Source organism: Populus nigra, chromosome 15, assembly GCF_951802175.1.
Source record: "Populus nigra chromosome 15, ddPopNigr1.1, whole genome shotgun sequence".
NCBI classification, from domain to species: domain Eukaryota; kingdom Viridiplantae; phylum Streptophyta; class Magnoliopsida; order Malpighiales; family Salicaceae; genus Populus; species Populus nigra.
The window spans coordinates 1,842,856-1,868,698 of record NC_084866.1 but is presented as its reverse complement, the minus strand read 5'-3'; the positions used below and the strand labels follow the sequence as shown (position 1 = coordinate 1,868,698).

Here is a 25,843-nt window from a genome sequence, read left to right as displayed (position 1 = left end):
TCTTTTTATAAGATTTTTCCTATTTCATAGCCTGGCCCATGGTTGTGGCAGGTTAACTCGGGTGGGCTCAAGCTTTTGTTTTTGTTTGCAATTGTAATTTTTTTTTATCCTTTTATATGCTCGTTTTTTTTTAGAAAAAAATTTCATTTTTCAATATTTGGTTGGTTAAAAACTAAGCTTCAAGCTTTTTTCAAATCTATTGCTTCTAGTCAAATGACTCATGTCACATGTTTAATGGAAAAACACGAATCATCATTATTTTTTTTTCTTGTTTTATTTTTATTGTATCATTCAACTTTGATTTTTCTTTCCTTAAAATAGGCTTTCAATGACTTAAACATAATTTTTTTCTTTAAAATTTTTTAATCAAACCTGCACAATTATTAAATCTAGTATGGCTTGACAAATCCATCTGAGACCTAGCCAACATGTCCCACGAGCTGGGTGTTCAAGAAATGTTAAGTTAGAATTGACCTGATCAAAATCTATGTTGACTTTTTTATATTTTATATTTTTAAAATAATATTATTTTAATTAAAAAAAATAAAATTATATCATTTTAATTAACTTAGGCTAACTCGCTCAACCAACATCCCGAATTATGTGTCCAGCTGGAATTAATTACTATGCTACAAAGTCTTCTTTCAAAGAAAACGATTCCAAATAATTCCAGTAATTAAAGAATTAAACTAAATAAACAATCCTTTTTGGACTGGTGTATTTGTCATATGCAGGGGGGGAGGGGGGGATGATAAAGTCAAATGAGGTTTGGCTTGGCTAGCAAGTTGGGCAATGGGAACACGAGAATGTCCTGGCCAAGTTGAAACCGAAATATATAAGAAAATGAACTGCAGAAACATCCTAGCCAGCCAATGCAAGCTTACAAGTTACAAGAGAGATGATCGTCAGCAAATCTTCGGCCGGCATTGGCTGTCGTGTCCCAAACATCGACACCGTGCATGCTAGTGAAAAAAGAAACTCTATTATTCTAGGCCATTTAACACTTGAACAAATTGTTCTCATCTCCCGATGAGGTCTCCTATAGAGGGAGAGATGGAAAGCGTACTAAGCATCAAGAGCTCTTTAAGGAAGCCTAGTCTTCTCCCTTGGCAACATCGTTGATAGATGGAGACTGCCATGTTTCTATTCAAAGCACCTTGTGGTTTCACGTCACATTAACTCAAAGATCAGCAGTTCAACACTCAATTCTCACAAAATGAGATTAACACTCATGCCTCGACATTGATGGGGAAGATGTCTGTAAATTTCCTTGGTGTGTATCTGCACGGCAAACGTGAGAGAGCGGGGATCACCTGTAGGACATTATCTCTGATATTAGGTCAGAACTGCCCGTTCGATGAGTCTATTCAATGTCAATCGTACTAAGACAAGTTTGTCGTCTATGTTCATATTGATGTCTAGCCATATGGCTTCCTCAACTTACGGAGAAGACCCACACCATTTTCATGGATCCTGTGCAAAGATTCAAGCTTGCTATAGATTATGTTCAATTCCAAGTCAAGGTTAATATGTTCCATCATAATCATGTTCAATAACTATGTTTCAATCAACCAGCCTCAAAAGGTTATTTTCTATGATAGTATTTTTTTAAGATAGATTATAATAGCAATTGCTTTTCATAATAATTTTTTTTAAATACATCAAAATAATATATATTTTTTATTTTTTAAAATTAAATTTTAATATCATCGTATTAAAAAAGGTTTTTGAAGAAAAAAAATTAATTTAAAGAAAAAAACTTTCAAAAATTCTTTTTGAGTACAAAAACAAACACAGCCTATAAGGGTGAGTGTTGAGACACCAGTGAAACATCATGATTTTGTTTGGCATTAAAATTACTCAGCAATCAAACTTGGTAATTTATGTTCCTTTACCCAGTATGAAAGAGTATGCTATATTAAACCTGAAGATATCTCCATGTACAGAATTCCTTGAGGTAGCTTAAAAAGTGAGCACCAATCTGTTCCCTGCAGTGAAAAATGGCCCTCGTGAAATGATAGTGTATTGATGAAGTAAATTGTGAGTAGGAATGGCTAATGGTCTTTTTTTTCCTGCTTTAGAGGATAAGATAAAGCATCATCTCTTAAGACCTGCTTTACTGCAAATGGTCCTCCGCTGACTTCTAGGTGCATCTCATCTTTTTAGCTGACATCCTCCAAGGTGTCTGAGCCTTCTTTAATGCCAGAAGCATCACACAAGGCCTTCCAGATAGGGATCAACATCTTCACAGGAGGTTGTAATTCCTGAACATGGATGGAAATCATATTAGTTAAGTGTACAACCATAATTAAGAAATTGTGCCACAAAACCCTCAATCATCAACCACCTTTAGTTCTTACTAAGTACATTGGCCCGCATGGCACCGCAAGCCAAATCAATTTTTTTTTTTTACTTGAAAAAAATATCAAAGAGTTACTAACATGTTTTTCAATAAAAATAATAATTACAAACTCAAAATATGATACGTATTGAACATCATCTTTTTTAAATATTGATATAGTAACGTCTTGGATGACATTTGCTTTTAAATATTGAAATGGTGACATGTCGAATTGATCTGGATTATGAGACTATGATAACAAAAAAAAATCAAAATAAATTATAAATATCTATTATTAATTAACTCAATGTTGAATGATGAAATTGAAAAAAAAATATTAAATGAGAAATGTTATGTAATTCAGGCCTCCTAAAGCCATTTAACTAGTCAGATTTTTTCTTTGAAATTCAAGTCTCAAATGATTGATATTAGTATACCTTAAAAACCCACATTAGTTCTGCTTCTCCTCGCAGAAGCAGAGACAAGCTCCAGTAACAAGTAATTGGCGACACACATTCCAGCAACATAGGTTTCAAAATCTTGCCAATAGGAACAAAGCGACGGACAATTCTTCCACTGCATACACAAGAAAATGTTTTGAAGAGAAAATTGACGGTAAAATTTCTCAACTGCAGAACTCAAATCTTAAAACCACTTTGCAAATTGGCATGCTATTGGGAAAGGATAGGTTGCCCAACGAACATTTTTTTCTATGATAGAAACACAGAAATATAGATGGTCCTAGAGAGAAAGAAATGCTTGAGAAATTTGGTCCCAGAGAATTAAAAATGGAAAAAATCTGGAAGCTTGAATTGAGAACCTAAATATACCCCTAAAATCCCATTTGGAATCACATCAAGATGATAACTCACGGCATATTCTTCAATTATATTACCAACTGACAGAACAAATTGCTACAGAAAACAATCCTCTCCTTTCAGTACAACCATCTGTTCAGACTTCATAACACTGTTCAATTGTATGCTTCTGAACATAGGTAGCATATAAAACTACATCTTATGTAATCGTAGCAGTAATAAATTTTAATATTGCTACATTAGACAAAATTAGAATCTTTTTTGTGTATTCATATATGCTTCAGCAATGGAATTTAGGCACATATATGGACACACAATCCAGCACAATAAAATTCAAATAAAAGAAGAAGAAACATACCTCAAATAGTGTGTTTCAAGTTGAACTCCAAAAGTTGGCATAACCATGACAGACTCTGTCATTCGAGGATATAAACAAGTACAGAAAGCAAACATAATTATCCAACTAGAAAGTACATAACACAACACAATCTATCATATTCTACCACTGGAAGTTGGCAAACTATAATGCTCTAAAAAAAAAATAAGAACCCAACCTCACTAGTTCTTACCTTTCATGACACGCTTCCAAAACATTAGTTTGACAAGGAACGCGCTAAAAAAAAAGCTCCACAAAAGAGCGCTGATTGATTTATTCTGTTAATTGACGACAGCCATCACATCAGTTCACCTCACAAATTACTCAAATCGCTACAATAAACCAGTGAATCTACTCAATAAATGAAACCAAATATACCTTTCCAGCAAAGATATCAAGAGAAGGACCAGGATTACAATGACTAAAATGAACCTGGTATCCTTTCTTACAGTAATCCAATGGTTTTATATAAGGTTACAGATGCAAACATTCCATACCAGCAAATCAGTCTTATCACACTAGAACTCAAAAAATTTTGTGACAATTCTTTACCTCGACCAGGAAGAGCATCCATGCATTTGTTAAAACAAGATAACAATTTACCAACAACCAACTAATTCATTCCTTCAACATTACAAGAATCATGTTGTCATAACCAAAGCATGGACATAAACTAAAACCAACAAATCAAGACTTCATGTATCACATTAAAGCTCGAAACATTAAGCTGTCTTGACGAATGCATGTATATTAATCAAAACCAACAAATCAAGACATCATGCATCTCATTAAAGCTCGAAACATTAAGCTGTCTTGACGAAAACATGGCTACTAATTAAAACCAACAAATCAAGACTTCATGTCTCACATTAAAGCTCGAAACATTAAGCTGTCTCGACAAAAGCATGGATGTTAATCAAAACCAACAAATCAAGACTATCTATTACATTAGACCTTGAAAAATTAAACTGCAAGAAAGTCAATCCTTTACCTTGACTAGGAAGAGATATGAAGCATTTGCGAGAACGATGAGAGCTGAAAAAAACACGAAGAAACCCTTTCCATTACTCTTCCTCACCATAACATGGTGCATATCAATTGCTTCCGAAGGCCACTTCCGTTCATGTAGGTAACCATATCTCCGATTAGCAATCGAAAACTCAGTCATTTTTTTACTTTTTATATTTGTGATTTAAATCATGATTAGTTATACAGTTCCACCTGCATTTACGGCAACACATCAATAACCAACAAAACAAACAAACAGAGCGAAAATCAAGCATTTTCAGTTACTTTAAAAAAAATTGAAAAATAGAAGCAAATAAAAATTAAATTTCTCATTCTTTAAGGTGAAGAAAGGAAATTTAAGAGACTGAACTTTACTTTTTGTGAAGAGAAGTGGTTATCAATGGATTTGAGCAACGGCTGAGATTCAAAACGACGGCATGTCATGCCTCCTCGGTCAGAAAGGATGTGTCATTGCCGATGAATTGAAGTGCTGTGACGACCAGTGTTATCGGACAGTGAGTCCCCGGAGGTGCAGGATCAGTGGTTAAACCGGCGGTTCACTGCACCTGTGCAAACTGTGTTCTCTGCATTTCCAGCATATGATGCCTTAATAAAACTAAAAATAAAAGAAACAGAAGCTTGGTTAGCGGTATTACCTCGATTTGACAAGAAGAAGATGTTCAAGTGTGATTTTGATGAAGAATCAAAGACGAAAGAGGGGAAGGAATAGGATTGGGTGCGATGCGCTGGCAAACAAAATCAAACCGGCCCGGTTACTTGCTCGGTTCGCAGGTCTTCGGTTTAACCGAAAAGTCCGGTCCGGTTCTGATAACAATTCCTTTCCTGTGACTGTCAGTTAGCTGACGAGTCGTTACCTTACTGGATGAGTAGTCGTCGCTTTAGAATTAGTTTTCTTTTGCTGGAGGACAAAATGAATTTGCATTCAGAGCAGGCTTAACTAATCCAGGTCCATCTGGAATCTTAAAAATATATAAACCATGAGACCCAAGTCCCTACTCATCTCCAACCAAACAAATAAAATAAATTTGATGGTAGGTAATATATATGTCCTATGGAAAAAAATATATAAATTATATTATTATTTAAACGAAACTCAAGTCCTGAGAAATAGGCATAAAATGTGACGAGAATGCCATAACCCGTGAAAATCATAGCTTTAAGATTCGGTTCGGTTCAAGATTCAGGTTTTGAATTTTGACCAGGTTGGTCAAGTTAGTTTTTTTTAAATTAAAACGATATTATTTTAGTAAAAAATAAAAATAAAAAAACAAAACTCAATTGATTTGCAACCAGGTTTTGTCGGATCGTCGGGTCAACCCTCCAGGTTACGTCAGATTTTTTTTTTCCCTGTTTATTTTTCAATCCAACCCGATTTTAATTCCGGATCAGTCGAGTTCCGAGTTAATCTATAGGGGGGGCTAGATTTCAAAACTACAGTAAAAAAAATTATAGCCTACCTTACGAAAGCCAGGCTGAAAATTCCAACAATTAGGGGTTAATAAATTATTGTTTTAGTAAAACTATATTTCCTATCTAGAAAATCAATGTCATGGCTTTATGGGCACAGACTAACATTAACTGATATTTTTTCCCTTTTAGCTTTGAAACATAGAGTGTTTGGTCGGAAAAATAAATATAAAAGAGATACAAAGTATTTAGTTAAATTGACAAGATAAATATATAAAATAAAGTTGTTTGTAAAATAATTTTTAAATAGGTTTTCGTTCTTACAGACAAGACATGGGACATGTCCCTCTATATTTATTGTTTATGTTTCTTCGACTGTAGAGGTCGTTCCACATTACGTTTATATTTGATTTTAAAAATATTGATGTTTATTTTAGTTTTTTTAATAATTTTAATATGTTAGGTTAAAAATAAAAATAAAATATTTTGATATATTTTTTAAAAAATAACACCTTTAAAAAGCATTTTTAATATTTTTTTAGTAATTTTAATATACTATATAAAAAATAAAAAATAATTAGATATATTTTTAAGAGAAAATATTTTAGAAAAGCACTCTACACTACAATATCAAATACATATTTAGAGCAAGTTTATAAGTGCGATAAATATTATTTTTTAAATTAATATTTAAAAAATATATATTTTATTTAAAAAAACTAAAAAAAAATAGAAAATTTTAATAATATGGCTTGATGACAATGCTAAATAGAGAGATAATAATTAAACGCTAATGTCTGGTTCACTGGTTGAAGCATCCGGTCCGATTAGCTTTTGATTAACACTTTTGAACCGTCTGCCCGGGAGCCATTGAGTCGTTGACAAATCTAAATAAAGTAACGAAATTTGAAAAATTGAAATTAAGAAACCCAACGTTTTAAACATTCCTCCTGCAAGCAAAAAAAAAACCTCGTCTTCCCTCTCACGTACCGCGTCCAGTCCGAGTTGGAGTCGACGACTCACTCAATCACCTGGTGGAGTTGACCGTGAATCCTCGTTAATCACCATTTCTCTCTCTAATTGATGACGACTTCAATGGCGGCGTCAAGTTCCTCTTCCAATCCAATCCTACCAGTCTTCGTATCTTCAATCAGCGAAGAGAGGCAAAGAGAGAAAGAGAGATTAGTTAAAGGAGATGATAAGGTCTTCAGAGGATCTTCAATGACTAAGAGAGGAGCTAATGCCGCTCTCTCTTACATGTCTTGTGCTGGTATAAACCAATTATCTAACAATTTACAGCGATCAGTTTTTTCTTTATCTTTTTTTTTTTAATTTTTTGTTATTCGATTCGTTTGATATTTTCAAGTGTTGAAATTTTATTATTAAATTAATTACACGTGTTTTTTCTTTTTTCTTTGGAAAGCATATCTGTAATTGTGATTTAAAGCTGAATTATTTTTAGGTTTTTGTTATAGAGAGGATTGTGTTATTAAATTTTGTGAATTGTGGATTTTTTTTGGTGATCAGGAATTGTGTTAATTTGAGGTTTATTGGAGTGATTAAAACTGATTTTTTACCGGATTGTGTGTAATTTATAGATGCTATTCCGAAATTTGGATGGCGTATTATGTGTTGATTATTATGGAGATTTAAATATAAGTAATGGCAAAAGTCACACTGATATGTCTTCATAATGTGAAATTCATTTAATATCATGCCTTCCTTTTGGCTTTATTCCACTCGAAAAGCGCAAGGATGAGGGGGGAATGGATTTTTTTTAAATAAGGAGGAGATGAATAATTGAAAAGGAAAAAAGGAAATGAAATTTATAGAACAGAAGAATGATAGTTTAATATACAGCCATTTGTGAATTTTATTTTTTTTACATTAAGTTCAGCTCTTTACAGTTTTTGTTGTATGTCTTTTGCAGTGCTTTTGATATTGTTCAATAAAGCAGCTCTTTCTTCTTATAGCTTCCCTAGTGCAAATGTCATAACTTTATTTCAGGTAGATCTTCCTGAGCCAATATGCTGCATTTTATTATTCACCATTTTAGTTAGCATTGTTATGTATTTATGTCTTTCCTACTTGGGGAAATTCCATTATTGTCAATGGCTGTCTTGGCAATGTTATATTCACATTTCACACTATTGTTTTGATTCTTCACAGATGATGTGCTCGTGCTCTTTTTTGTATGTATTGAGACGCTGGAGGATTATCTCTTTCACTGATGGTGGATCCCTAATTACTTCTGATGTCAAAGCTACTTTTGTACCACTGGAGACATTGATTCACACCCTACCTCTTGCATTTACTTATTTGCTTTACATGGTATGCTAGTGCATAGCGTTGAATAGGTTTTCTTTCCTTATCGAATTTTCACTTGTAATTAATTTCTACCCCTTCCGATGTTTCCCCTTGAAAGCTAGTTACAATGGAGTCTGTCCGTGGGGTAAATGTTCCCATGTATACCACCCTAAGACGGACAACAGTGGTATTTACAATGATCATGGAGTACATTCTGGCAGGGCAGAGATATGCACCGCCAATTTTTGGAAGGTAATTGGTCCTTTTTTGGAGCTATTCCAGCAAATATTATTTGTGGGAAATTTAAATGGTTATATTCTGCATCCAGTGCTATGACTTTGCCAAAGATTTAAGCTGATTTCTCCATTAAGGTTGTTTACACCTACAAAATCTCCATGGACTTGCATCAGCTTGATTAATGTGTGTATTTCGTGAAGAAGAAGAAGAAGAAGAAAGAGCTTCAAGGAATAGAACAACCATTGACGCTGTTGTGCAACATGAAATTGGAATTCTTGAAAAACTTATTATATCAGAAGCGAATATCATCAGCTTAAAATGACTTTTTTTTCATCTTAACTTCTTCATTCATTTTGATGGTCTTTTTACTATATTGAAAATCTAATTTGATAGTCCTCAAGAAACGTCAATGTAGATTTTGCTACTGGAAATAGCCATTATTGCATCGTAATTTTTTATTTCTTCATTTAACTGAAAAGGTTAAGGATGTTATCAGTGTTGGCTTGATAGTTCTTGGTGCATTTATTGCTGGAGCACGGGACTTGTCATTTGACTTCTATGGCTATGCTGTTGTCTTCGCAGCCAATTTTACAACGGCTATATATCTGGCAACCATAAGCCGTATTGGTAGTACTCACACTTGTTTTTTCCTTTTGGAATTCCTCTTCATTAGCATGACATTTCTCTTTTTACAGTGGCTAACATGTTCTTTTCCTCAGGGAAATCCAGTGGCCTTAATAGCTTTGGCCTTATGTGGTGCAATGGTAGGTGAAGATATTTAAATTAATTCATTATCTGTTGACTGCTCTAATGTTTGCCTGAACTACTACACATTGAAATTAATTTTACTTGCTCTGGAAATTTTTGTCCTTTACCTTAAGTTGTACTTTGTGTTGCTTTTCTTATTACAGGAATTATATGCGGACCAGTTTTGTTGTTTTGGACCTTTATTCGTGGTGATTTGCAGATGACCATGAATTTCCCTTATTTGTTTTCCCCAGGTTTCTTGGTAATTCTTAAAGTTCCATTTTTTCCCTTTTTTTAACCAAGCATGGTAGTTTAGTCCACTGGCATTTTGTAATTCTTAAATGTACATTTAGTGTAACTTCCCTTCTGTTATGACAAGTAATCCCCTGTAAAAATAGGTATTGGCTTGATATGTATATGTAGAAATCTATACTGAATAAGTTAGGAAATGAGTGAAAAAGGTCTACACTTTTTTAGGAACCAGTGGTCATGCGTGTCTTTGCATGAGCCTGTTTTAAAATTTCTTTTTAGTATTGATGGGGATGTTTTGACAACCCACTGCAATTTAGTCCTTACATTTTATTTGGGTGTTAATGAAGTTCAAAGTTCTCCCTCTTGGCCAAACTTATCAAAGTATAACAATGGTTTTCCAAGCATCGTGGAATCTTGTCTTTCTGCCATCACGAATCATTTGAAGCATAAAGCTGTTTTATTCTGTTCCTTTCTTGTTTCGGTGCGCTTATTTGTAGAGGGATTTGACAAAAGTGGCGATGTCTCTGTTTCTCTCTTGTGCAGGCTGTATTGCTTTTTTCATGTATCCTGGCTTTCTTCTTGAATTACAGCATCTTCCTGAATACAACTCTCAATTCAGCACTGACACAGACCATTTGTGGTAACTTGAAGGTCAGTTAACTAACCACTCTTCATGTCTTGTTATTCTTTATGCATGGAATTGAGCAACTTGATGATGATAAGAGTTGTTCCTTTCTTGGTTATATTCTAGTGTGCTGATGCCATGTTTCAAATATTGATGAGAGTTGAATATTTGTCCATCCTTGGCACATTTTCAATTTCTGGAAAAGTTTTTCTGTAGCCATTTAAATTTGTGTATGATAAATAGAGATGAAAATGGGTATACATGGGTCGGGTTTCTACTATATCCATACTCTTCCCATTACCTAACAGATATGAAATTTAGATATTCATGACCTGTCCATCTAGTTTCGGGTATCTATATAAATATTTATTATCTTAGTATTATTTATTATTCAATAAAATAAAATATGTGTGTGTGTGTATAATATATTGGGTTAGTTTCAGGTCGAATTTGACAATATCCATATAGTACTCATTTCTCATTAGCTAAAGTAACTATTAAAAAAAATCCACTGGATTCAAATGAAATTTCCATCCCTGATGATAAATGTGCAAAAATGAAGGGTATTTCAGCCCCTGTTAACATCATTACAGATTTTGCATTAATTTTGAGGATCTTGGAAATTTTCAAATATTGTCAGCTGCTGGAAATTTTGTCATTTTGAATTGCTTTGAAATGGGAATAATGTTGCCAAATAATGAGTTAAAGATGTAGCAATGAGGAACATCAACTAGATTAACTTCATTAGTTCATTGGTATAATTCCTGAGTTGATGAAACACTTCAAGGGATCTATCACATCACTGAAGATTCCATCCTTGCAACATCCATTATGTATACATTTTTTTGATCTTTTGGTTATTATGTTGGTGTAGGATCTATTTACCATTGCACTTGGCTGGGCTATTTTTGGTGGGCTTCCTTTTGATATTGTGAGTTAAAATCTTCTTATATTTGTTCTCTAAATAAACTTTTTTTGTATCTACTATTCTCTACATGTACCTTTTTTTTATCAACTGTTCTCTACATGTACCACTAACATCTCTTCTGCATCTGTGATTTCACTCTCTTATTGAATATTATTTTGCTTCCTTACAGTTCAATGTCATTGGGCAATCCCTTGGTTTTGTTGGCTCCGGTTTGTATGCGTACTATAAGCTCATAGGGAGGTAACAATAGAGACTTACTTCCCAGGATGTTCAAGCCTTTTGCAGGTTCTTGGAAGAGATTTAACAATGTCGAGGAGGTTTTTGTTTGGTGGAAGGTCACGGGCTCACAATATATGCATATTCCGGGAACCACCAGCTCCCAACTTGATTACACTTAATGGCATTGCAGTAGTTTTGGCAGTTATGGGTTAAGAAAATTACTTTTATTTATGATTTAAAAAAATATATTTAGTTAAAACTGTTATGAGATGGATTTTTACATAGAAAATAAATGAAAACCAAGTTTTAGCTATATGTGCGGTTCGGTGCGAAAAGCTGAAGCTATAACCAAACGGTTTTTTCCTCTGTGATAGAGGCAAAAAACAGAAGCTACCATGGTTTTTTTGTATTCATCTTAGGGAAACTGACTACAATTTTCAGAGTTCTATCTTTTCTTTTTTCGGTAACGTTGCAAGCAATTTGTTGTGTTACATTAGAATATGAATAAAATACTGTCCTAACTAGCCATTTTTCCTTGTGAAAGACATGCATGTTCCAGTGGGCTTCAACCTGTAGAAAATGCAGTGTATATGATTGCAATATGTGGTGGTGCTTGACTTCAGAGAATGCCTTGTGTCAGTGAATTCCATTATGTCCATTGGCTATTTTGCAGTTCACTGGAGCAGCGTTGAAGCAAAAACTAGGTAGCACTTTCGAAGGGACGGCGTGGGATAAGACCAGACTTGTAAACTTCTGCTCTGATTAATTTCTCGTGGGAGAAAACTAGTTATGCAAGCACAGCTAATTATATGTGCCTGGACTGCTCTAATAATCTCATCTAAAAACAAACTAAAATAAAAATAAATTTATTAAAAAAAACTAAAAAAAACACTAAGGATATTAGGTTAATTCACCATCAAAATTAAATTATAAAAATAAAAAAAATATTTGGAGATAACTCAGGATAATTTTAAACACACACACACATATATATATATATATAAACTTGATTAATAAACTTGTTAAACTTTATTTATTTTTAAATAAAAAACAATGTTGTAATGCAATGCCTCTCCCCTCCATTACTTCCTCTTGCCCATTACAAACCTCATCAATTTGAGTGGCAAGGAAAGAGATAACCCCTCTTCCCAAAACCCCCTTCTCCATTTCCACACAAAATCTACCAATTCCACCATCAACAGTCATCACCTCTCACACTCCTAAGGACACTACGACTCCAAATTTTGGTCTTCAGTCATCAGCCATGGCCAACATGATCATGGGCACCTCCAAACCTCTCATCACCCTCTCATCCTCTTCCCTCCCCACCAACTCCAAGCCCAAACTCCAAATCCCACGACTTTCCTTCCCTAAACTCCTCAAAATCACCAAACCCCAACTCCTGTCTCTCTCGACTTCCACTCTTAAGTCCCTCTCTCTCATTGCAGCCACTTCTTTAACCTTCGCACCACCTTCTTTAGCTGAAGAAATAGAAAAGGCTGCACTCTTTGACTTCAACTTAACACTTCCAATAATCATGGCTGAGTTCTTGGTCCTCATGGTTGCCTTGGACAAAATCTGGTTCAGCCCACTTGGTAATTTCATGGATGAAAGGGATGCAGCTATAAAGGAGAAGCTAAGCAGTGTTAAAGATACTTCAGAAGAAGTTAAGCAACTTGAAGAACAGGCTGCTGCTGTTATGAGAGCAGCAAGGGCGGAAATATCGGCCGCGTTGAATAAAATGAAGAAGGAAACACAGGGTGAAGTGGAGCAGAAGTTGGCTGAAGGAAGGAAGAAAATTGAGGCTGAGTTGCAAGAAGCATTGGCTAAATTGGATACTCAGAAAGAGGAGACTATTAAAGCACTTGATTCACAAATTGCTGCTCTTAGCGATGAGATTGTTAAGAAGGTGCTTCCTGTTCAATAAAGTTGTTATCTTAATGGTGTAGTATCTTCTTATATTTTGTGAAATTGGAAATGAATTCCATTTATTAATGTCTATATTTTCTGAAATATACTGATGTTATGCAATGAAAGGAGTGAATTGTAGAAAAAAATTTCCCTCTCCTTTCTTTCTTGTTGCATAGTTTCTGTTGCTCTTTTCACCCTCCTTATTTTATGGAAATACCGGGTCGAGTTGCTTTGTAAACTGGAATTCTTTGTGAAATAGCAGTATAAAGTTGTGTTTCAGAGATTAGGATCGAGGTTAGAGAGATCTTTAACTCTAAAAGCATAGGTGTGCTATCACTCACAAAAGTATGCAGTTCTGTTTTAGAGATTAGGATAGAGTTTAGAGAGCTCTTTTCCCCTCTCGTGAACACCCTGTTCTGGTCAGTTTGCCTCCAAAACTGATGCCTGTGGATTTCTGTGGTGCCTTATTTCAACTATTCAGCCCCAAGGGTCATCTGGCAATATGTGAACTGCCATTGCTAAACTTGAGAAGGTGATCACAACTTATAGTTTGTAGGAATGGGAGGGGAGGGGAGAGCTACATAAAGATGACATTAGTTGAAATTATAAAGAAAGATCCAGGCATCACAAAAAAAAAAGAGTTTAATTGGTACCAGTATTAATGAAGAATGTAGGTTCTTGTAAACAAGCTGGCTAGCTTAGGATTGAGCAAGATCAGGCAATGAAAACTGGGTTAACTTGCTGAATCCTTTAATGCAATGTTTCTTAGGTTTGTTCTTGATCATGTTTTAATGAAAATCTGGTGATCGGGTTGAATTGCTCTATAGACTTGAATTTGTAGCCAACTTGCAGTATACAGTTGTGTTTCAGAGATTAGAATTGAAGTTTATAGAGATCTTCAACACAAAAGGAATAGGTGTGCTATCATTCACAGAAGGATGTAAACTGTATTGAAGCCTCTTTTGACCATCATGTTTTTTGTCACTTGGCCTCCCTCCAAGTCTGAAGGGATGTTTGTGATTTCTTCTTGTGCTTTGTTGCCATTTGCCACTGTTAACCCATAATTTTATCTGACATTATGTGGAATGCCGCAGCTATTTTTAAGCAAATATGTAAGGTAATGAAATCTTGGGGCTTTTAAGAACTGGGAGAGGTAAACCTAGAGTGATGAGGGTTGAGGTGATGAAGAAAAATCCGGCGTTTAGTACATAGCAGACTTCAATGAAGAGGGTATGTGAACAACGGAAAAATTGGGTTAACTTCCCTTGAGAACTGGAATTCAAAGCAAGCTGGCCGTGCTAATTTGTTTTTCCAGGGGTAGAGAGATCTTCAGAACTTAATAGGTATGTCATTCATGAAACTTAAAAGGATAAAAGTATCTGGCAGCTTCTTGGGATCATCTGTATCTGTTTTGGTGCCTTGGCTTCTAACGATGATGATACGATGCCTGTGTTTTGTTTTATGGTGTGAATTTCACACCATTAAACCAACATTTATTTGGCTAAATGCTGATTGCCAATGGTGAAACTGAAACAAATATAAAAGGTAATTTGGAAATATTGATCTTTAGTTCAGGTGTCACAGGGCTTCTAAGAGTATGGTGAATTTGTCTATAATATCTGCTTTCGTTTCTTTCATGCCCGTTTCTTGTCACCAATTTAAAACCAATGGGACTCAAAATCTATTCAGTTTTCTTTATCAGAAATGGAATAGTAATGCCCACGAAGAATATCTTTTGCCCATCTTTTTACCTGTCTGCTGATTCTGGGCCATGTCATGTTGGATTCTCCTCCTGTTGTTGTTGTTGTTGTTCCCTTCACCTCACCCTAGTTGTACGGTGACGATGGAGAATGATCCAGAAGTGTGCATCCACCAAGATCGACTCTGGATCATAAGTGGATTTCATCAGCAGCCAATTAAACTATGATTGGATCCGGTTGCATGCACAAGGCACCGTGGTTGTGCCTTTGGGAATATGCTAAAAAGTCATCAATGAAATCCAGAACTTGAAGCCAAGGGTCACTGTCATCTAAACCAAACAATCAAAGCAGTCAGCCAGCTACGTGGATGCACCCAAGTTGTGGAAGTGTTCATAAACATGTGGTTGAGAACTGCAAGTAGCAAACTTATTCAAGCTCTTTGGAACTCCCGCTACGGTGACTAAACACTTGTGTAGAATTAGCCATGATGGTCATGGTTACTTGCGGTTCACAACTAGAGCTTCCTTGAATAAGTTTGCCACTGCCAATAATTGAGGGGTAAGCAAGCGGAGCAAAAGTTGGACTGCTTAACATTTCATTTTCTCAACAAGGGTTGCTTTCATTCTTTGAGGGGATTGGAATTTGGACAAGGATTGCTTGTTGGACGTTATAAAAAATTAAATTTTTTTTATTTTTTTCAAATTAATATTTGTTTGGTATTTTCAAAACATTTTAATATACTGATGTCAAAAATAATTTTAAAAAAATAAAAAAAAATTTATTTTGATATATTTTCAATTGAAAAGAACTATAAAAAATAACTGCAATCACACCTTCAAACAAACTTAATTTGTTAATTTTTTAGAAAAAGAATTGCTGCAATTTAATTTTTTGTGTGTTTTTAGATTGTTTTAGTATATTAATGTTAAAAATAAATTTTAAAAAATAAATATATATATTTTAATACATTTCTAAATGAAAAATACTTTGAAAAATAATATTTATAACTATACTAAACACCTCTTATGACAATTGTGTTTGTGTTTTTGTCATTGTGGTTTTTATTGTAGAAGGTAATTGTATTTTGATTGAATTATTAATATTCATATAAAAATGATTGTAAATTGATATAAAATAGAGTTAAGTAGACAAAAAAACTTTAAAATCATCAAACAAAAAAATCCTTTTAAAAAAATAAAAGAAGTATCTTCATACAGTATATTAATGGAATTCTATATTATAATTAATAAATTCAATTTAATTCTATACTATTTAAAAAAATATTTTTAATTGTTGTTTTAAAAAGAACATGTTTAATTAAAACTGTTATAAAATAATTTTTTTCATAAAAAATATATGAAAAACAAGTTTCTATAAATAAAAATCAAATTATATTAGCTTTAACTTTTATAAAACCAAGATTTAAGTTATATTAGCTTAACTTTTATAAAACCAAGATTTGAAACGTGATTATTACGAATCCGGCGCAAAAAAACAAAAACTATAAAACAAAAGTTTTATAAGTAAAAAAAAAATAAAACAAAATCTACCATAATAATATTAAACTTGTAAAAACCAAGGTTAGAGGCTGCTTGCACGTGTCTATGGCCTTGTTGCTAAGTTTCTTAAACTTGTTTAATTGCATCTTTCAGTAATGTCTTGCAATGAGGACATTGACTGTTATTTTAGATTTCTATTGCAAATATTTTAGCTTCGTAGCGTCGCCATTTGATTTTTTAATCAAGTTGTGTTAGAACTAATTTGAGTAATTAAATAAAGGTTAGAGCTTATAATCTCGTGGTCAACTCCTACCATGCCTTGACTCTTAAGGAACACCACAATAACAACCCATTTAAGAGACTTCGAATCATCGCAAAGAACAGAAAGAACGCTTAAATTTTTCATATTTTTGTTAGAAATGTTCACCTTCTAATTAATGATGCAAAATTTTATTTAAGTATTAATAAAGCTCGGGATAAATTCAAAAGAGATTAAATCATCCTTGTTATTAGTTTTTTTTTTATATAAAAATAGATTTATACAAAAATATTTTTTGATCGAATGCATGTTAAAGATACAAGTGCTTTAACTTTTAAGAAAAAGATTTTATATATGTTATCTCATCATAATTTTGATGTTTAAAATATTAGAAGTTAAGGGTATGACAGTGCCAATAACATGCAATTGAGCTTTTTATATTAAACGCAACTTTGGATCCAAAAAACACCTACACATTATTTAGTGTTAAAGATATATGCAGACATGCTAATAACATTTATCCTGAAGATTTTTCTTACTAGGAAAAAATTCAATTGAGATTCCAATTACAGCATTATGAGATTAATATACCCAGTCATCCAGAGTTAAAACATTTATCATTGATCGCTAGTTTATGCCAACGATTGGTAGAAACTGGAAAATCAACAATTTATCCACTAATTTATACATAGATTAGGCTTGTTTTGACTCTTCTTGTTTCGACAGCAACCATTAAATGAGCTTTTTCAGAATGAAAATTATTAAAATAAAATTTCATAATCAGATGGAGGATGATTTTTTTTGTTAAAACAAAAATAATACTTCGTTTTAACTAATGTTTCCTAAAAACTTTGTATATTTATATTTGATAGGTATGAAGACCAACAAGATTAAAGCGGTGGATCTATTATAAAGATGAAATTAATTTCATAACTTTGATTTAATTTGCTATTGCTCTTAGCCTTTTAACCCATACAAAGGTTGTTCTATATTTATAATAAGTTTTTACATTACTTATATTGTTTGTAATAAATTTTGTATCGTTCTATGTTTTTCTTTGCATAAAACTAATTAATATGGTATTTTAGACTAAAAAAAATTATATCTTATTATATTAATTTTTTCCCTTAAAAAATTATCTTAGTTCTGCCCTGCCTTTTTGAGAAGAACCCAGCTTGGGCATGAAATCTGCACATTGATTTTCTTTTCGAATGATATGAATAAAATGAATAGTCCGTCCAACTTGAACACAAAGAGAGAATGTCCTGGATGAGAAAATAATGAGGATGAACAGAACCTAATGTCAGAGGATAAGCATGGAAGAGCCTTCAATGCAAAGTCATATTCCAAAATAATTTGAGTAAGGGAGTGCAAATTTTATTCCTGAAAATTTTGATTTTTTATTAAAAATAATTTTTTCATATTTTTAAATAATTTTGATATAATAATATCAAAAATAATTTTTAAAAATAAAAAAATAATATTTTAATATATTTTTAAATAAAAAACATTTTAAATTATAATCAACTATCACAATTTCTAACTGCAGCAGACGTACTTTCAAAATACTCTTCAATGAATTCAACATTATTTATTTATTTGAAAGGAAAAACCCATGACCAATTACGAATCCAATCCCAAATAAAACCTTTAAATATAAATAAATTATTTTAAACTCGATCATAATTCAATGCTATATAAAAAATATGCGTATAATTCATTATAACTCAGATGAATCAACTAAAAAATATATTAAAAGAAAAGGGAGGGGGGGGGGGAGGCGATTTGGCGGTTGCCCCAGATGGGGGACTGAATGGTCATTTAAAGGGGTAATATATATCCCAATCATAATCAAGAGTACTCAAATCCAGGCCCCACATAGAATAGATAGCATGACCACTGGACCTGCTCCCACTATAATATCTCCACAACATCAACTAGGACATAGACAGAGTCTAGTCCCTCTTATGTCTGTTGCTGGTCTCATAATTTGCTTCTCTTTGCAGACAGCAATTTTGTTTCTCTGGTGTTCTCCCTCCTACTTTCGATATTTCTTTCTTCTTCTCTACTAGATTGTCAATATTATTATTGTTGTTCTTGTTAACAAGTTTACCTTTTTCTAATTCAGTTTGATCAATTCGTCGAAATTTCTTAGGCTTTTTTAAGCTTTTCTATATATTCTCTTCAGGCCTCTCTTTAATCAGTTCCTCAAGAGTAAGTATTCTTCTTCTTCCTCCTTGTATGTTTTTAAATTTAAGAGTAATTTTGTTAAAGCTAGAAACTTTGCTTGTTTGCTTGGAAACTTTTAAGAATTAATGAGAGAGTCAAAGTATGATTTCTGGGTTTCGGGCTTTTTTCATGTTCTTTTGTTGGTCAGGTGAAGCAAAAAGTAAAAGGGTGAAAGCAGGATATTCAAAGGTTAGAACTTTTTTGCCTTTCCTTTAATGGAAGCCAAAAGGGTCCTTAAGAAACTGTTTTGATTCTGAGAAAAAAGAGGTATTTTTTTAGTGATCAATTTGCTAGCAATCGTAGACAGCATAAAGTTTGTGAATTTGGTATAAAGTTTGTGAATTTGGTATGAAGTCAGCTACTGGTTGCGTAATCAAAGATATAATTTATGATCCTAAATCTTCTTGTGGTAATTGTTTGATGAGATGTTTGTTGCATTTAGTTGTTTTGTATGTAGGAATATCAAAGACTACTGTTTTGAGTTCATACTATTGCTGTTCAATTATTTTTATTTGATGGGTTTTTGTCAAGTTGCCTTCTTTTTTAAATCAACCTGATGTTTTTTTTTCTGTAGGGGATAGAATGGCCAGCAAAGTTGTTCCTGCTCAACCCGTGACTCCTTTCGAGTTTGAGCTTTATGAGGATCCTGATCACCTTAGAACTGTGATGGCCTCGTCGAACCAGTCAACTCACAGGATTGATCCTGCGAAATTGAAACTTAGACATAGAATTGGGAGGGGACCTTTTGGTGATGTTTGGTTGGCTACTCATCATCAATCCACTGAAGATTACGATGAGTATCATGAAGTGGCTGTCAAAATGTTGCAACCTCTTAAGGAGGAACATATGAGGCTTGTGTTGGATAAGTTTGATGGTTTGTTTTCAAAGTGTCAACGTGTAGAAAATGTGTGTTTTCTACATGGAATTTCAGTTATGAATGGAAAGGTGAGTGATGCCTTTATGCTTGATATATATTATAATGAGGATACGTTTTCTCAATAATCCTTCGATCTTGAAAGACTAATGCCTGTATGTCATTGTAGATATGCATTGTGATGAAGTTTTATGAGGGATCAATTGGGGACAAAATGGCTCTCCTAAAAGGAGGGAAGCTAACATTACCCGATGTTTTGAGGTGAATTTATTAATTTTTCATTAAAATCCAAGTGATTGAATTGGCGAAGGCAGGCTAGCCTCAGTGCTTACTTATTTCCAGGTATGGGATAGAGTTGGCACAGGGAATTGCAGAGTTGCATGCAAAAGAAATCCTAGTTCTTAACCTTAAACCTTGTAGCTTCCTTCTTAATGAAAATGATCAAGCAGTTCTGGGAGATATTGGTATTCCTTACCTGCTATTCGGAATTCCATTGACAAGCTCAGATATGCCTTGGAGGCTTGGAACCCCAAACTACATGGCTCCAGAACAGTGGCAGCCAGAAATAAGAGGTCCAATATCCTTTGAGACTGATTCGTGGGGATTTGGGTGCAGCATTGTGGAGATGTTGACTGGTGTTCTGCCTTGGTGTGGGAAGTCATTTGAAGAAATTTATGACTCAGTGGTTAGGAAACAAGAGAAACCACATATTCCCGAGGGCCTCCCTCCTCCAGTTGAAAATATTCTTCTTGGCTGCTTTGAATATGACTTGAGGAACCGCCCCTTGATGACAGACATATTACGTGTATTCAAAAGGTTGGTCTTATGTTGTATGTTATTCTTTGGCGCATAAATCCTGTTGGGGGTTGGCATGCATATTTTGCTATCTTTTGTAAAATGAAAACGCTATCTTCCATTACTTGCTTCTAGATATCACTTGCTTTGAAAATGCTGTTGAATGTGATAAATTGAGTTGTGGGGCTGTGTGATATGTTTGTCGTTAATTTTTAGATTTACAAATGCCCTGTTTGGATTAGCAGCCTGTTGGACATCAAACTATGATTCTATATGTGTCTTAGTTCTTTTTTCTCTTTTTTTTTAATTACCTTTCATCCTCAAATATTTTCAATTTTATGTTTGTACGGAAAATTTTGCTTCCCTTGCCACAATTTAGATGGCATCGTGTTTAGTATAGCAAACTTCTGTGTTGACAGAATCTGTTTTTTCATAAATTTCCATCACTCTGATATGAAGAGGAGACAGGTTCTGTGGGATTCTGTTGTTTCTTGTTCTCACACCTTTGGATTGGACAATCTCTGATGCCACTCCCCCACCCCCTCCCTGATGCTGTTTATTTTATATGTTTGCACACTCATCAAAGTGATCAAATTTCAGAGACCAATTTATGCTTGAGGGAGCAGATTTTTTTCCGAGTCAGTTGACATTTGCTTTTGTTTTGCTTAGACACCCCTTTTCCATAAATTCTCTTTATACATGCTATGGTTTCCACATAACTATTACTTTTCTTGCTTAACCTTCATAGATGTTCGCATATTGTTCTAGTGGATATTGCACCACTGTGTCTGGTCTTACATCCTGTTTGAGTTATTTTTCCCCTTTGAATTGCTATTTTCACCTTCAGTTATAAGGATGATTATCTGCTCCTTATTTTGGTTACTGGAATGGAAGCTCTCTTGTTCACACCTTGTGCTTATGTGTGTTTCCTTGCAACACAAATTGCAGCTCGCAGAATGCAGTTTTTGTAGATGGAGGCTGGACAGGGTTTGGCAGCAGAACAATCCTGGAGAAATCCAGTGGTGCTGGTTACACAGAGTGGTTTCTGTCAAAGGATCATCTGCAAGTGGGAGACATGGTGCGTTCCAGGAGGCCACCTAATTCGTGCAAACCTGAAAATATGGATGTCCCAGAAGGAACTGTAGTGGGTCTAGAACGCAACCCTGATCGAGATGGTTTTGTTTTGGTGAGTGTTCATGGCATCCATGACCCATTAAGACTTCCTGTCTCAACCTTGGAAAAAGTCTCTTTCGGCCTTGCAGCTGGGGATTGGGTACACCTGAAGGAGGAAAACAATAAGCACTCGCCAGTTGGCATTCTTCATTCCATAAATCGTGATGGAAGTGTGGCTGTTGGATTTATAGGTGTGGAAACTCTATGGAAAGGAAAATATTCAGAGCTTCAAATGGCTGAATCATACTTTGTTGGTCAGTTTGTGAGACCGAAAACTAATGTTCTTAGCCCTCGATTTGAATGGCCTCGTAAAACAGGTGGGGCCTGGGCTACTGGGAAGATTTGGTGGATCCTACCTAATGGTTGCCTCATTGTCAAGTTCCCAGGAAGATTTACAATTGGACAAGAAAATAGCAGTTTCTTGGCTGATCCAGCTGAACTGGAAGTAGTTTCTTTTAATACTTGTCCTGGGGTCGTCAAAAAATATCAACACCTTGAGGATTTTCACTGGGCTGTAAGACCTCTTGTGATAGCATTGGGTATATTTACAGCCATGAAGGTTGGATTTTTCACTGGGAAGAAAATACAGCGATCAAGAGTGAACAGGCCGCAGGGTAATGCAGTGCAAAGTAATGGTCAATATATGGATGGTCAGACTAGCGGCGATGGTAGCAACCAAGCATGGTTTCCACCATCCGTGAAAAATATCCTTGGTGTTAGCCCTGCTGCTGCCCGGTAGTGGAGCTTTTTTAAGTTCACAAAAACCTGTACATATTCATCTTAACTAATCTATAGCCTGTATAGAACCTTTTTAACGTTCTCTTCCAAGTTGTAATAGGAACTGGCACTACTGGTGGTGGTTATTTACTTTCAATGGAGTAAAGCCGGTTCTTTATGATTGTAATGCAAAGGTGCATATATGCTTGTGCAGCATTTACTTTTAGACTTGAATATCTGTTTGAACTCAAGAAACTCCTTTACGAAGAGGATCAAAAGCACCTGTCTTTGCTCACTATTCCTGTGTTTTCTCCGCATGGCTTGCAAGCTAATGGAAACACTATGAGGACACCCATTCATGGAAGAAGTCGGTGACCATGCCAGCCATTTGATCCCAAATATAGAATTTAAAAAAGAACTCGAAACATAGAAAACCCAAATTAGGATCATGTTGCTGGCATGAGCCAAAACCGTACATGCATGCAATTACTATGTTGTCCTATAGAGGCTGGTTGCCAAGCCAAGACATGTTGCCCAGATTCAATATGCAGCGAATTATAGAGGCAATCTCTTACTTATCGTGTCAAAAACTTTGTAACAGAAACACGCTCTCAGTTTTCTCTTAGACAAAATCTAGTTAGATGCCTATTTATCAATCTTTTCACTAGCTTTACAATCTATCAGTCTGCACCAGCAGTAATACCAGCATCTTTCAACAGCTATGACTCTGTTTTAACCTCTTCGAAACATAGCTGTCCTCTAACAGAACAAGGTCAGGATCAGAGCCCTTTTTCATGGAAGTACTACTATGAGGCGCTTTATTTAGAAGTTCTCGACTCGTTTCTGCAAGTTTTTGAGGATCACCGGTGGCAGCTTCAACTTCAAGTTGAACGGCCTCTAGTTTGAGTTTCTTTATAGCCAAGTTTCTAATACTTCTCTCACCAATTCTCTCTCGTGCTAAAGAATAAAGCTTCCTCGGATCGTTAGCATCTTCAACTGCTGCTTCCTTCAAGTTTTTCAGTTCCTTTTCTTTTGTATCCAATCTCTCGAGAACTATTTTAAGCTCCTCGTATTTGATTGTGGGAGCGCTCTGTGCAGCTAGAACTTCCATTTCTTTCACTCTTGAGCTCTATGGTAAACTTGAGTTCAGTTTCAAGCTGCTTAAACTGCAACCTAAAATCATCACATGGTTCACTCAATGGTTGTTGAATTAATTCGATGGTCATGTGGTCAGATTGCCTTTGTTCATTCTCATATGTAATGGAGATGACCAATTTGTTTGTAAGCTGTACGATCCTCTCCACTATAGATTCTGCTTCAGAGACTTTAACACTTGTATTGTTCAATTCATCTTGCATAATCTGAACATGCTCCTCTTTATCCTTTAGCGTGGTGGTGGCGGCTCGGACAAGTTCTTCGTTACTGCTAATTAGCGTCTTCAGCTCGGCGACCTCTTGGCTTACTTCATCCCCCAAATTCTTCCTCGCGTTAATGAGTTGCAAATCTTTGTTCTCCAGGACAAGCTGAAGAGAAGCATGCTCAGATTTCAACTTCTGGATTTCTAGTTTAGCTTCCACCAATTCTGATTCTTTAACATGAAGAAGATGCTGCATTTCTCCAAATTCAGTATTTTTCTGATGCGGTTCCTGCTGTAGAAAAACGCCCTCTCGATAGCCTGCTCCAGAGACAATCTCTCCTTCTCTAACTCTTTTTGTAACTCTTCTAAGAGCTCCTTCTCCGTGGATAAGAGCTCTTTCTCCGTGGATAATTCTCGTTCAAGCTCCTTACTTCGAGCCTCTGTAGCCCTATGCTTGACTCTCACTTAAGGGTGTTCATGGTTTGGTTCGGTTCGGTTTAGACTCAAAAAACCAACCGAACTGAATTTCTGTATGTTTGATAAATAGTAACCGGACCGGACCGGAAACCGGTTCAAACCGGACCGGTCCGGTTCGGTTAAATCCGGTTTTTTTTGGAAAAAACCGGGAAACCTAATCCCTTATTATATGGATTTTTTTTTGTTTTTTTTTTAAATTTGCTTAACTTTACATTAAAAGTCACCTGATGTTCAATTAATTCACAGCAACCTGATATACCTGATATTCGGTTAATTCACACTTTCACAGCATTCAATTAATTCACAACATTCAATTAATTCACAACAACCTGAACTTCGGTTAAAATCTGAACATGAATTAAATCAGATGCAAATTGGCTGACTTTTAGTTTTAATATGCTTCCCAAAATGATAAATCAATGCAAGATGCATGATCAAATTTAAACATCTCAAATTAAAAGTTTGTTCGCACTAGAAAAGTAAAAATTAACAAGCGAATACATTAGCAACCAGCAATAAAATATCATAAACATCCGGAAAAAATCCAGCAACACCAGCATCCAAAAATTCCGGCAATGGCAGCATCCAAAAATTCCGGCAATGATAATGCTATAAAAAAACACTAGCAAATTAGCAAATTAATTAGAGTTCAACTATTGAAAGAATTAAGTATGCAAAATGTTAAGGGGAATTAACAAGGTAAAGTAAATTAATTACCCAAAACAATTATATTCCAAGATTGCAGTAGTTACAAACAATCAGTTGAGATTTTTAAACTCTCACCAAATTCTACAAAAACATAAATTAAAATGTTAGATTAAACATGTAAATAAACAATATCATAAAATAACTATATTTAAATTTGTAAGAGAAATTACCTGACTCAATCATCTCAGAATTTTCAATATAATCCATGAAGGTTCTCATGTTGATTGGAATTGGTGCTAAACTCAACCAATTCTGACAACAAACAAGTGCTTGCACTGTCGATGGAGATAAAGAGCTTCGAAATGGATCTAATATACGACCGCCAATACTGAATGCTGCTTCGGAAACAACTGTAGATACCGGGATAGCTAACACGTGTTGTGCCACCTTAGAAAGAATCTTATATTTTGTAGCATTACACCTCCACCAACCCAAAATATCTAATTTAAAATCATTAGGATCCTCACAATCATCACCCAAATACCTCTCAACCTCATTTTTTTTTTGGACACAACCTTCTTTCTCTAAATGTTTTTTGAATTCAGAAGCTAAGTCATCCACCATATCATCATTTACCACCGTTAAATCAACATTAAAATTTTCATTTATACTAGTTCCAACACTAGGAACAACATCAACATTCTCATCAACATTCATATAATGCTCAAACAACCTCAACAAAGTATTTTTCACCTTAATTGTAAAATTTTCAGCCTCTTCAACATCATACAATCTTCCAAAACAAAATCTCACATACTTCAATTTGAAACGTGGATCTAACACAACAGCCACATACAACAAAAAGTTTTGTGTATCTTGATCCCCCCAATATTTTTTATACTTTGCCATCATATTCTT

At 34.6% G+C, this 25,843-nt stretch overlaps 4 protein-coding genes across 14 annotated transcripts; 3 read left to right on the top strand and 1 right to left on the bottom strand.

Moving 5' to 3' along the window:
* Positions 1-809: 809 nt before the first annotated feature.
* On the bottom strand, positions 810-5,322 carry LOC133673840 (uncharacterized). Of its 10 annotated transcripts, none has more exons than XR_009835079.1 (9): positions 5,200-5,322; positions 4,919-5,127; positions 4,527-4,756; positions 3,729-3,813; positions 3,518-3,572; positions 2,779-2,917; positions 2,112-2,264; positions 1,896-1,988; positions 810-1,473 (listed from the first exon to the last, which is right to left on the bottom strand). XR_009835079.1 is itself a non-coding variant. In XM_062094745.1 (7 exons), exons 3-7 carry the CDS (start codon positions 4,701-4,703, stop codon positions 2,163-2,165), a joined length of 558 nt encoding a protein of 185 aa, XP_061950729.1. In that variant the 5' UTR covers positions 4,704-4,756; positions 4,919-5,127; positions 5,200-5,322; the 3' UTR covers positions 810-2,162. The 10 variants fall into 10 exon arrangements, 1 of the variants encoding a protein (XP_061950729.1); XR_009835081.1 differs by having other exon boundaries at positions 810-1,313; XR_009835080.1 differs by having other exon boundaries at positions 1,925-1,988.
* A 1,573-nt stretch (positions 5,323-6,895) lies between these two features.
* LOC133674625 (UDP-N-acetylglucosamine transporter UGNT1-like) lies at positions 6,896-12,638 on the top strand. Its single transcript, XM_062095839.1, has 10 exons — positions 6,896-7,241; positions 7,902-7,978; positions 8,141-8,302; positions 8,397-8,530; positions 9,012-9,142; positions 9,235-9,279; positions 9,427-9,524; positions 10,058-10,165; positions 11,014-11,070; positions 11,237-12,638. Exons 1-10 carry the CDS (start codon positions 7,055-7,057, stop codon positions 11,309-11,311), a joined length of 1,074 nt encoding a protein of 357 aa, XP_061951823.1. The 5' UTR covers positions 6,896-7,054; the 3' UTR covers positions 11,312-12,638.
* LOC133674626 (ATP synthase subunit b', chloroplastic-like) lies at positions 12,528-13,435 on the top strand. The gene has a single exon (XM_062095840.1). It carries the CDS (start codon positions 12,551-12,553, stop codon positions 13,211-13,213), a length of 663 nt encoding a protein of 220 aa, XP_061951824.1. The 5' UTR covers positions 12,528-12,550; the 3' UTR covers positions 13,214-13,435.
* A 5,161-nt stretch (positions 13,436-18,596) lies between these two features.
* LOC133674536 (protein KINASE OF THE OUTER CHLOROPLAST MEMBRANE 1-like) lies at positions 18,597-22,630 on the top strand. Of its 2 annotated transcripts, XM_062095700.1 has the most exons (6): positions 18,597-18,869; positions 19,033-19,073; positions 19,459-19,829; positions 19,928-20,019; positions 20,101-20,574; positions 21,502-22,630. In XM_062095700.1, the coding sequence occupies exons 3-6, from the start codon at positions 19,467-19,469 to the stop codon at positions 22,463-22,465; spliced, it is 1,893 nt and encodes a 630-aa protein (XP_061951684.1). In that variant the 5' UTR covers positions 18,597-18,869; positions 19,033-19,073; positions 19,459-19,466; the 3' UTR covers positions 22,466-22,630. The 2 variants fall into 2 exon arrangements, with proteins under 2 accessions (XP_061951684.1, XP_061951683.1); XM_062095699.1 differs by lacking the exon at positions 19,033-19,073.
* The last annotated feature ends 3,213 nt before the right edge of the window (positions 22,631-25,843 follow it).

Excerpts from the sequence above, each read along its gene's own strand:
- LOC133673840 (XM_062094745.1), bottom strand. The coding sequence starts at position 4,703 with ATGACTGAGTTTTCGATTGCTAATCGGAGATATGGTTACCTACATGAA. Across the intron at positions 3,573-3,728 it reads TTGGAAGCGTGTCATGAAAG|AGTCTGTCATGGTTATGCCA; the intron begins GTAAGAACTAGT and ends CTCGAATGACAG. Across the intron at positions 2,918-3,517 it reads CTTGAAACACACTATTTGAG|TGGAAGAATTGTCCGTCGCT; the intron begins GTATGTTTCTTC and ends TTGTGTATGCAG.
- LOC133674625 (XM_062095839.1), top strand. The coding sequence starts at position 7,055 with ATGACGACTTCAATGGCGGCGTCAAGTTCCTCTTCCAATCCAATCCTA. Across the intron at positions 8,531-9,011 it reads GCACCGCCAATTTTTGGAAG|TGTTGGCTTGATAGTTCTTG; the intron begins GTAATTGGTCCT and ends GGATGTTATCAG. Across the intron at positions 10,166-11,013 it reads CCATTTGTGGTAACTTGAAG|GATCTATTTACCATTGCACT; the intron begins GTCAGTTAACTA and ends ATGTTGGTGTAG.
- LOC133674626 (XM_062095840.1), top strand. The coding sequence starts at position 12,551 with ATGGCCAACATGATCATGGGCACCTCCAAACCTCTCATCACCCTCTCA.
- LOC133674536 (XM_062095699.1), top strand. The coding sequence starts at position 19,467 with ATGGCCAGCAAAGTTGTTCCTGCTCAACCCGTGACTCCTTTCGAGTTT. Across the intron at positions 20,020-20,100 it reads ACATTACCCGATGTTTTGAG|GTATGGGATAGAGTTGGCAC; the intron begins GTGAATTTATTA and ends ACTTATTTCCAG. Across the intron at positions 20,575-21,501 it reads ATATTACGTGTATTCAAAAG|CTCGCAGAATGCAGTTTTTG; the intron begins GTTGGTCTTATG and ends CACAAATTGCAG.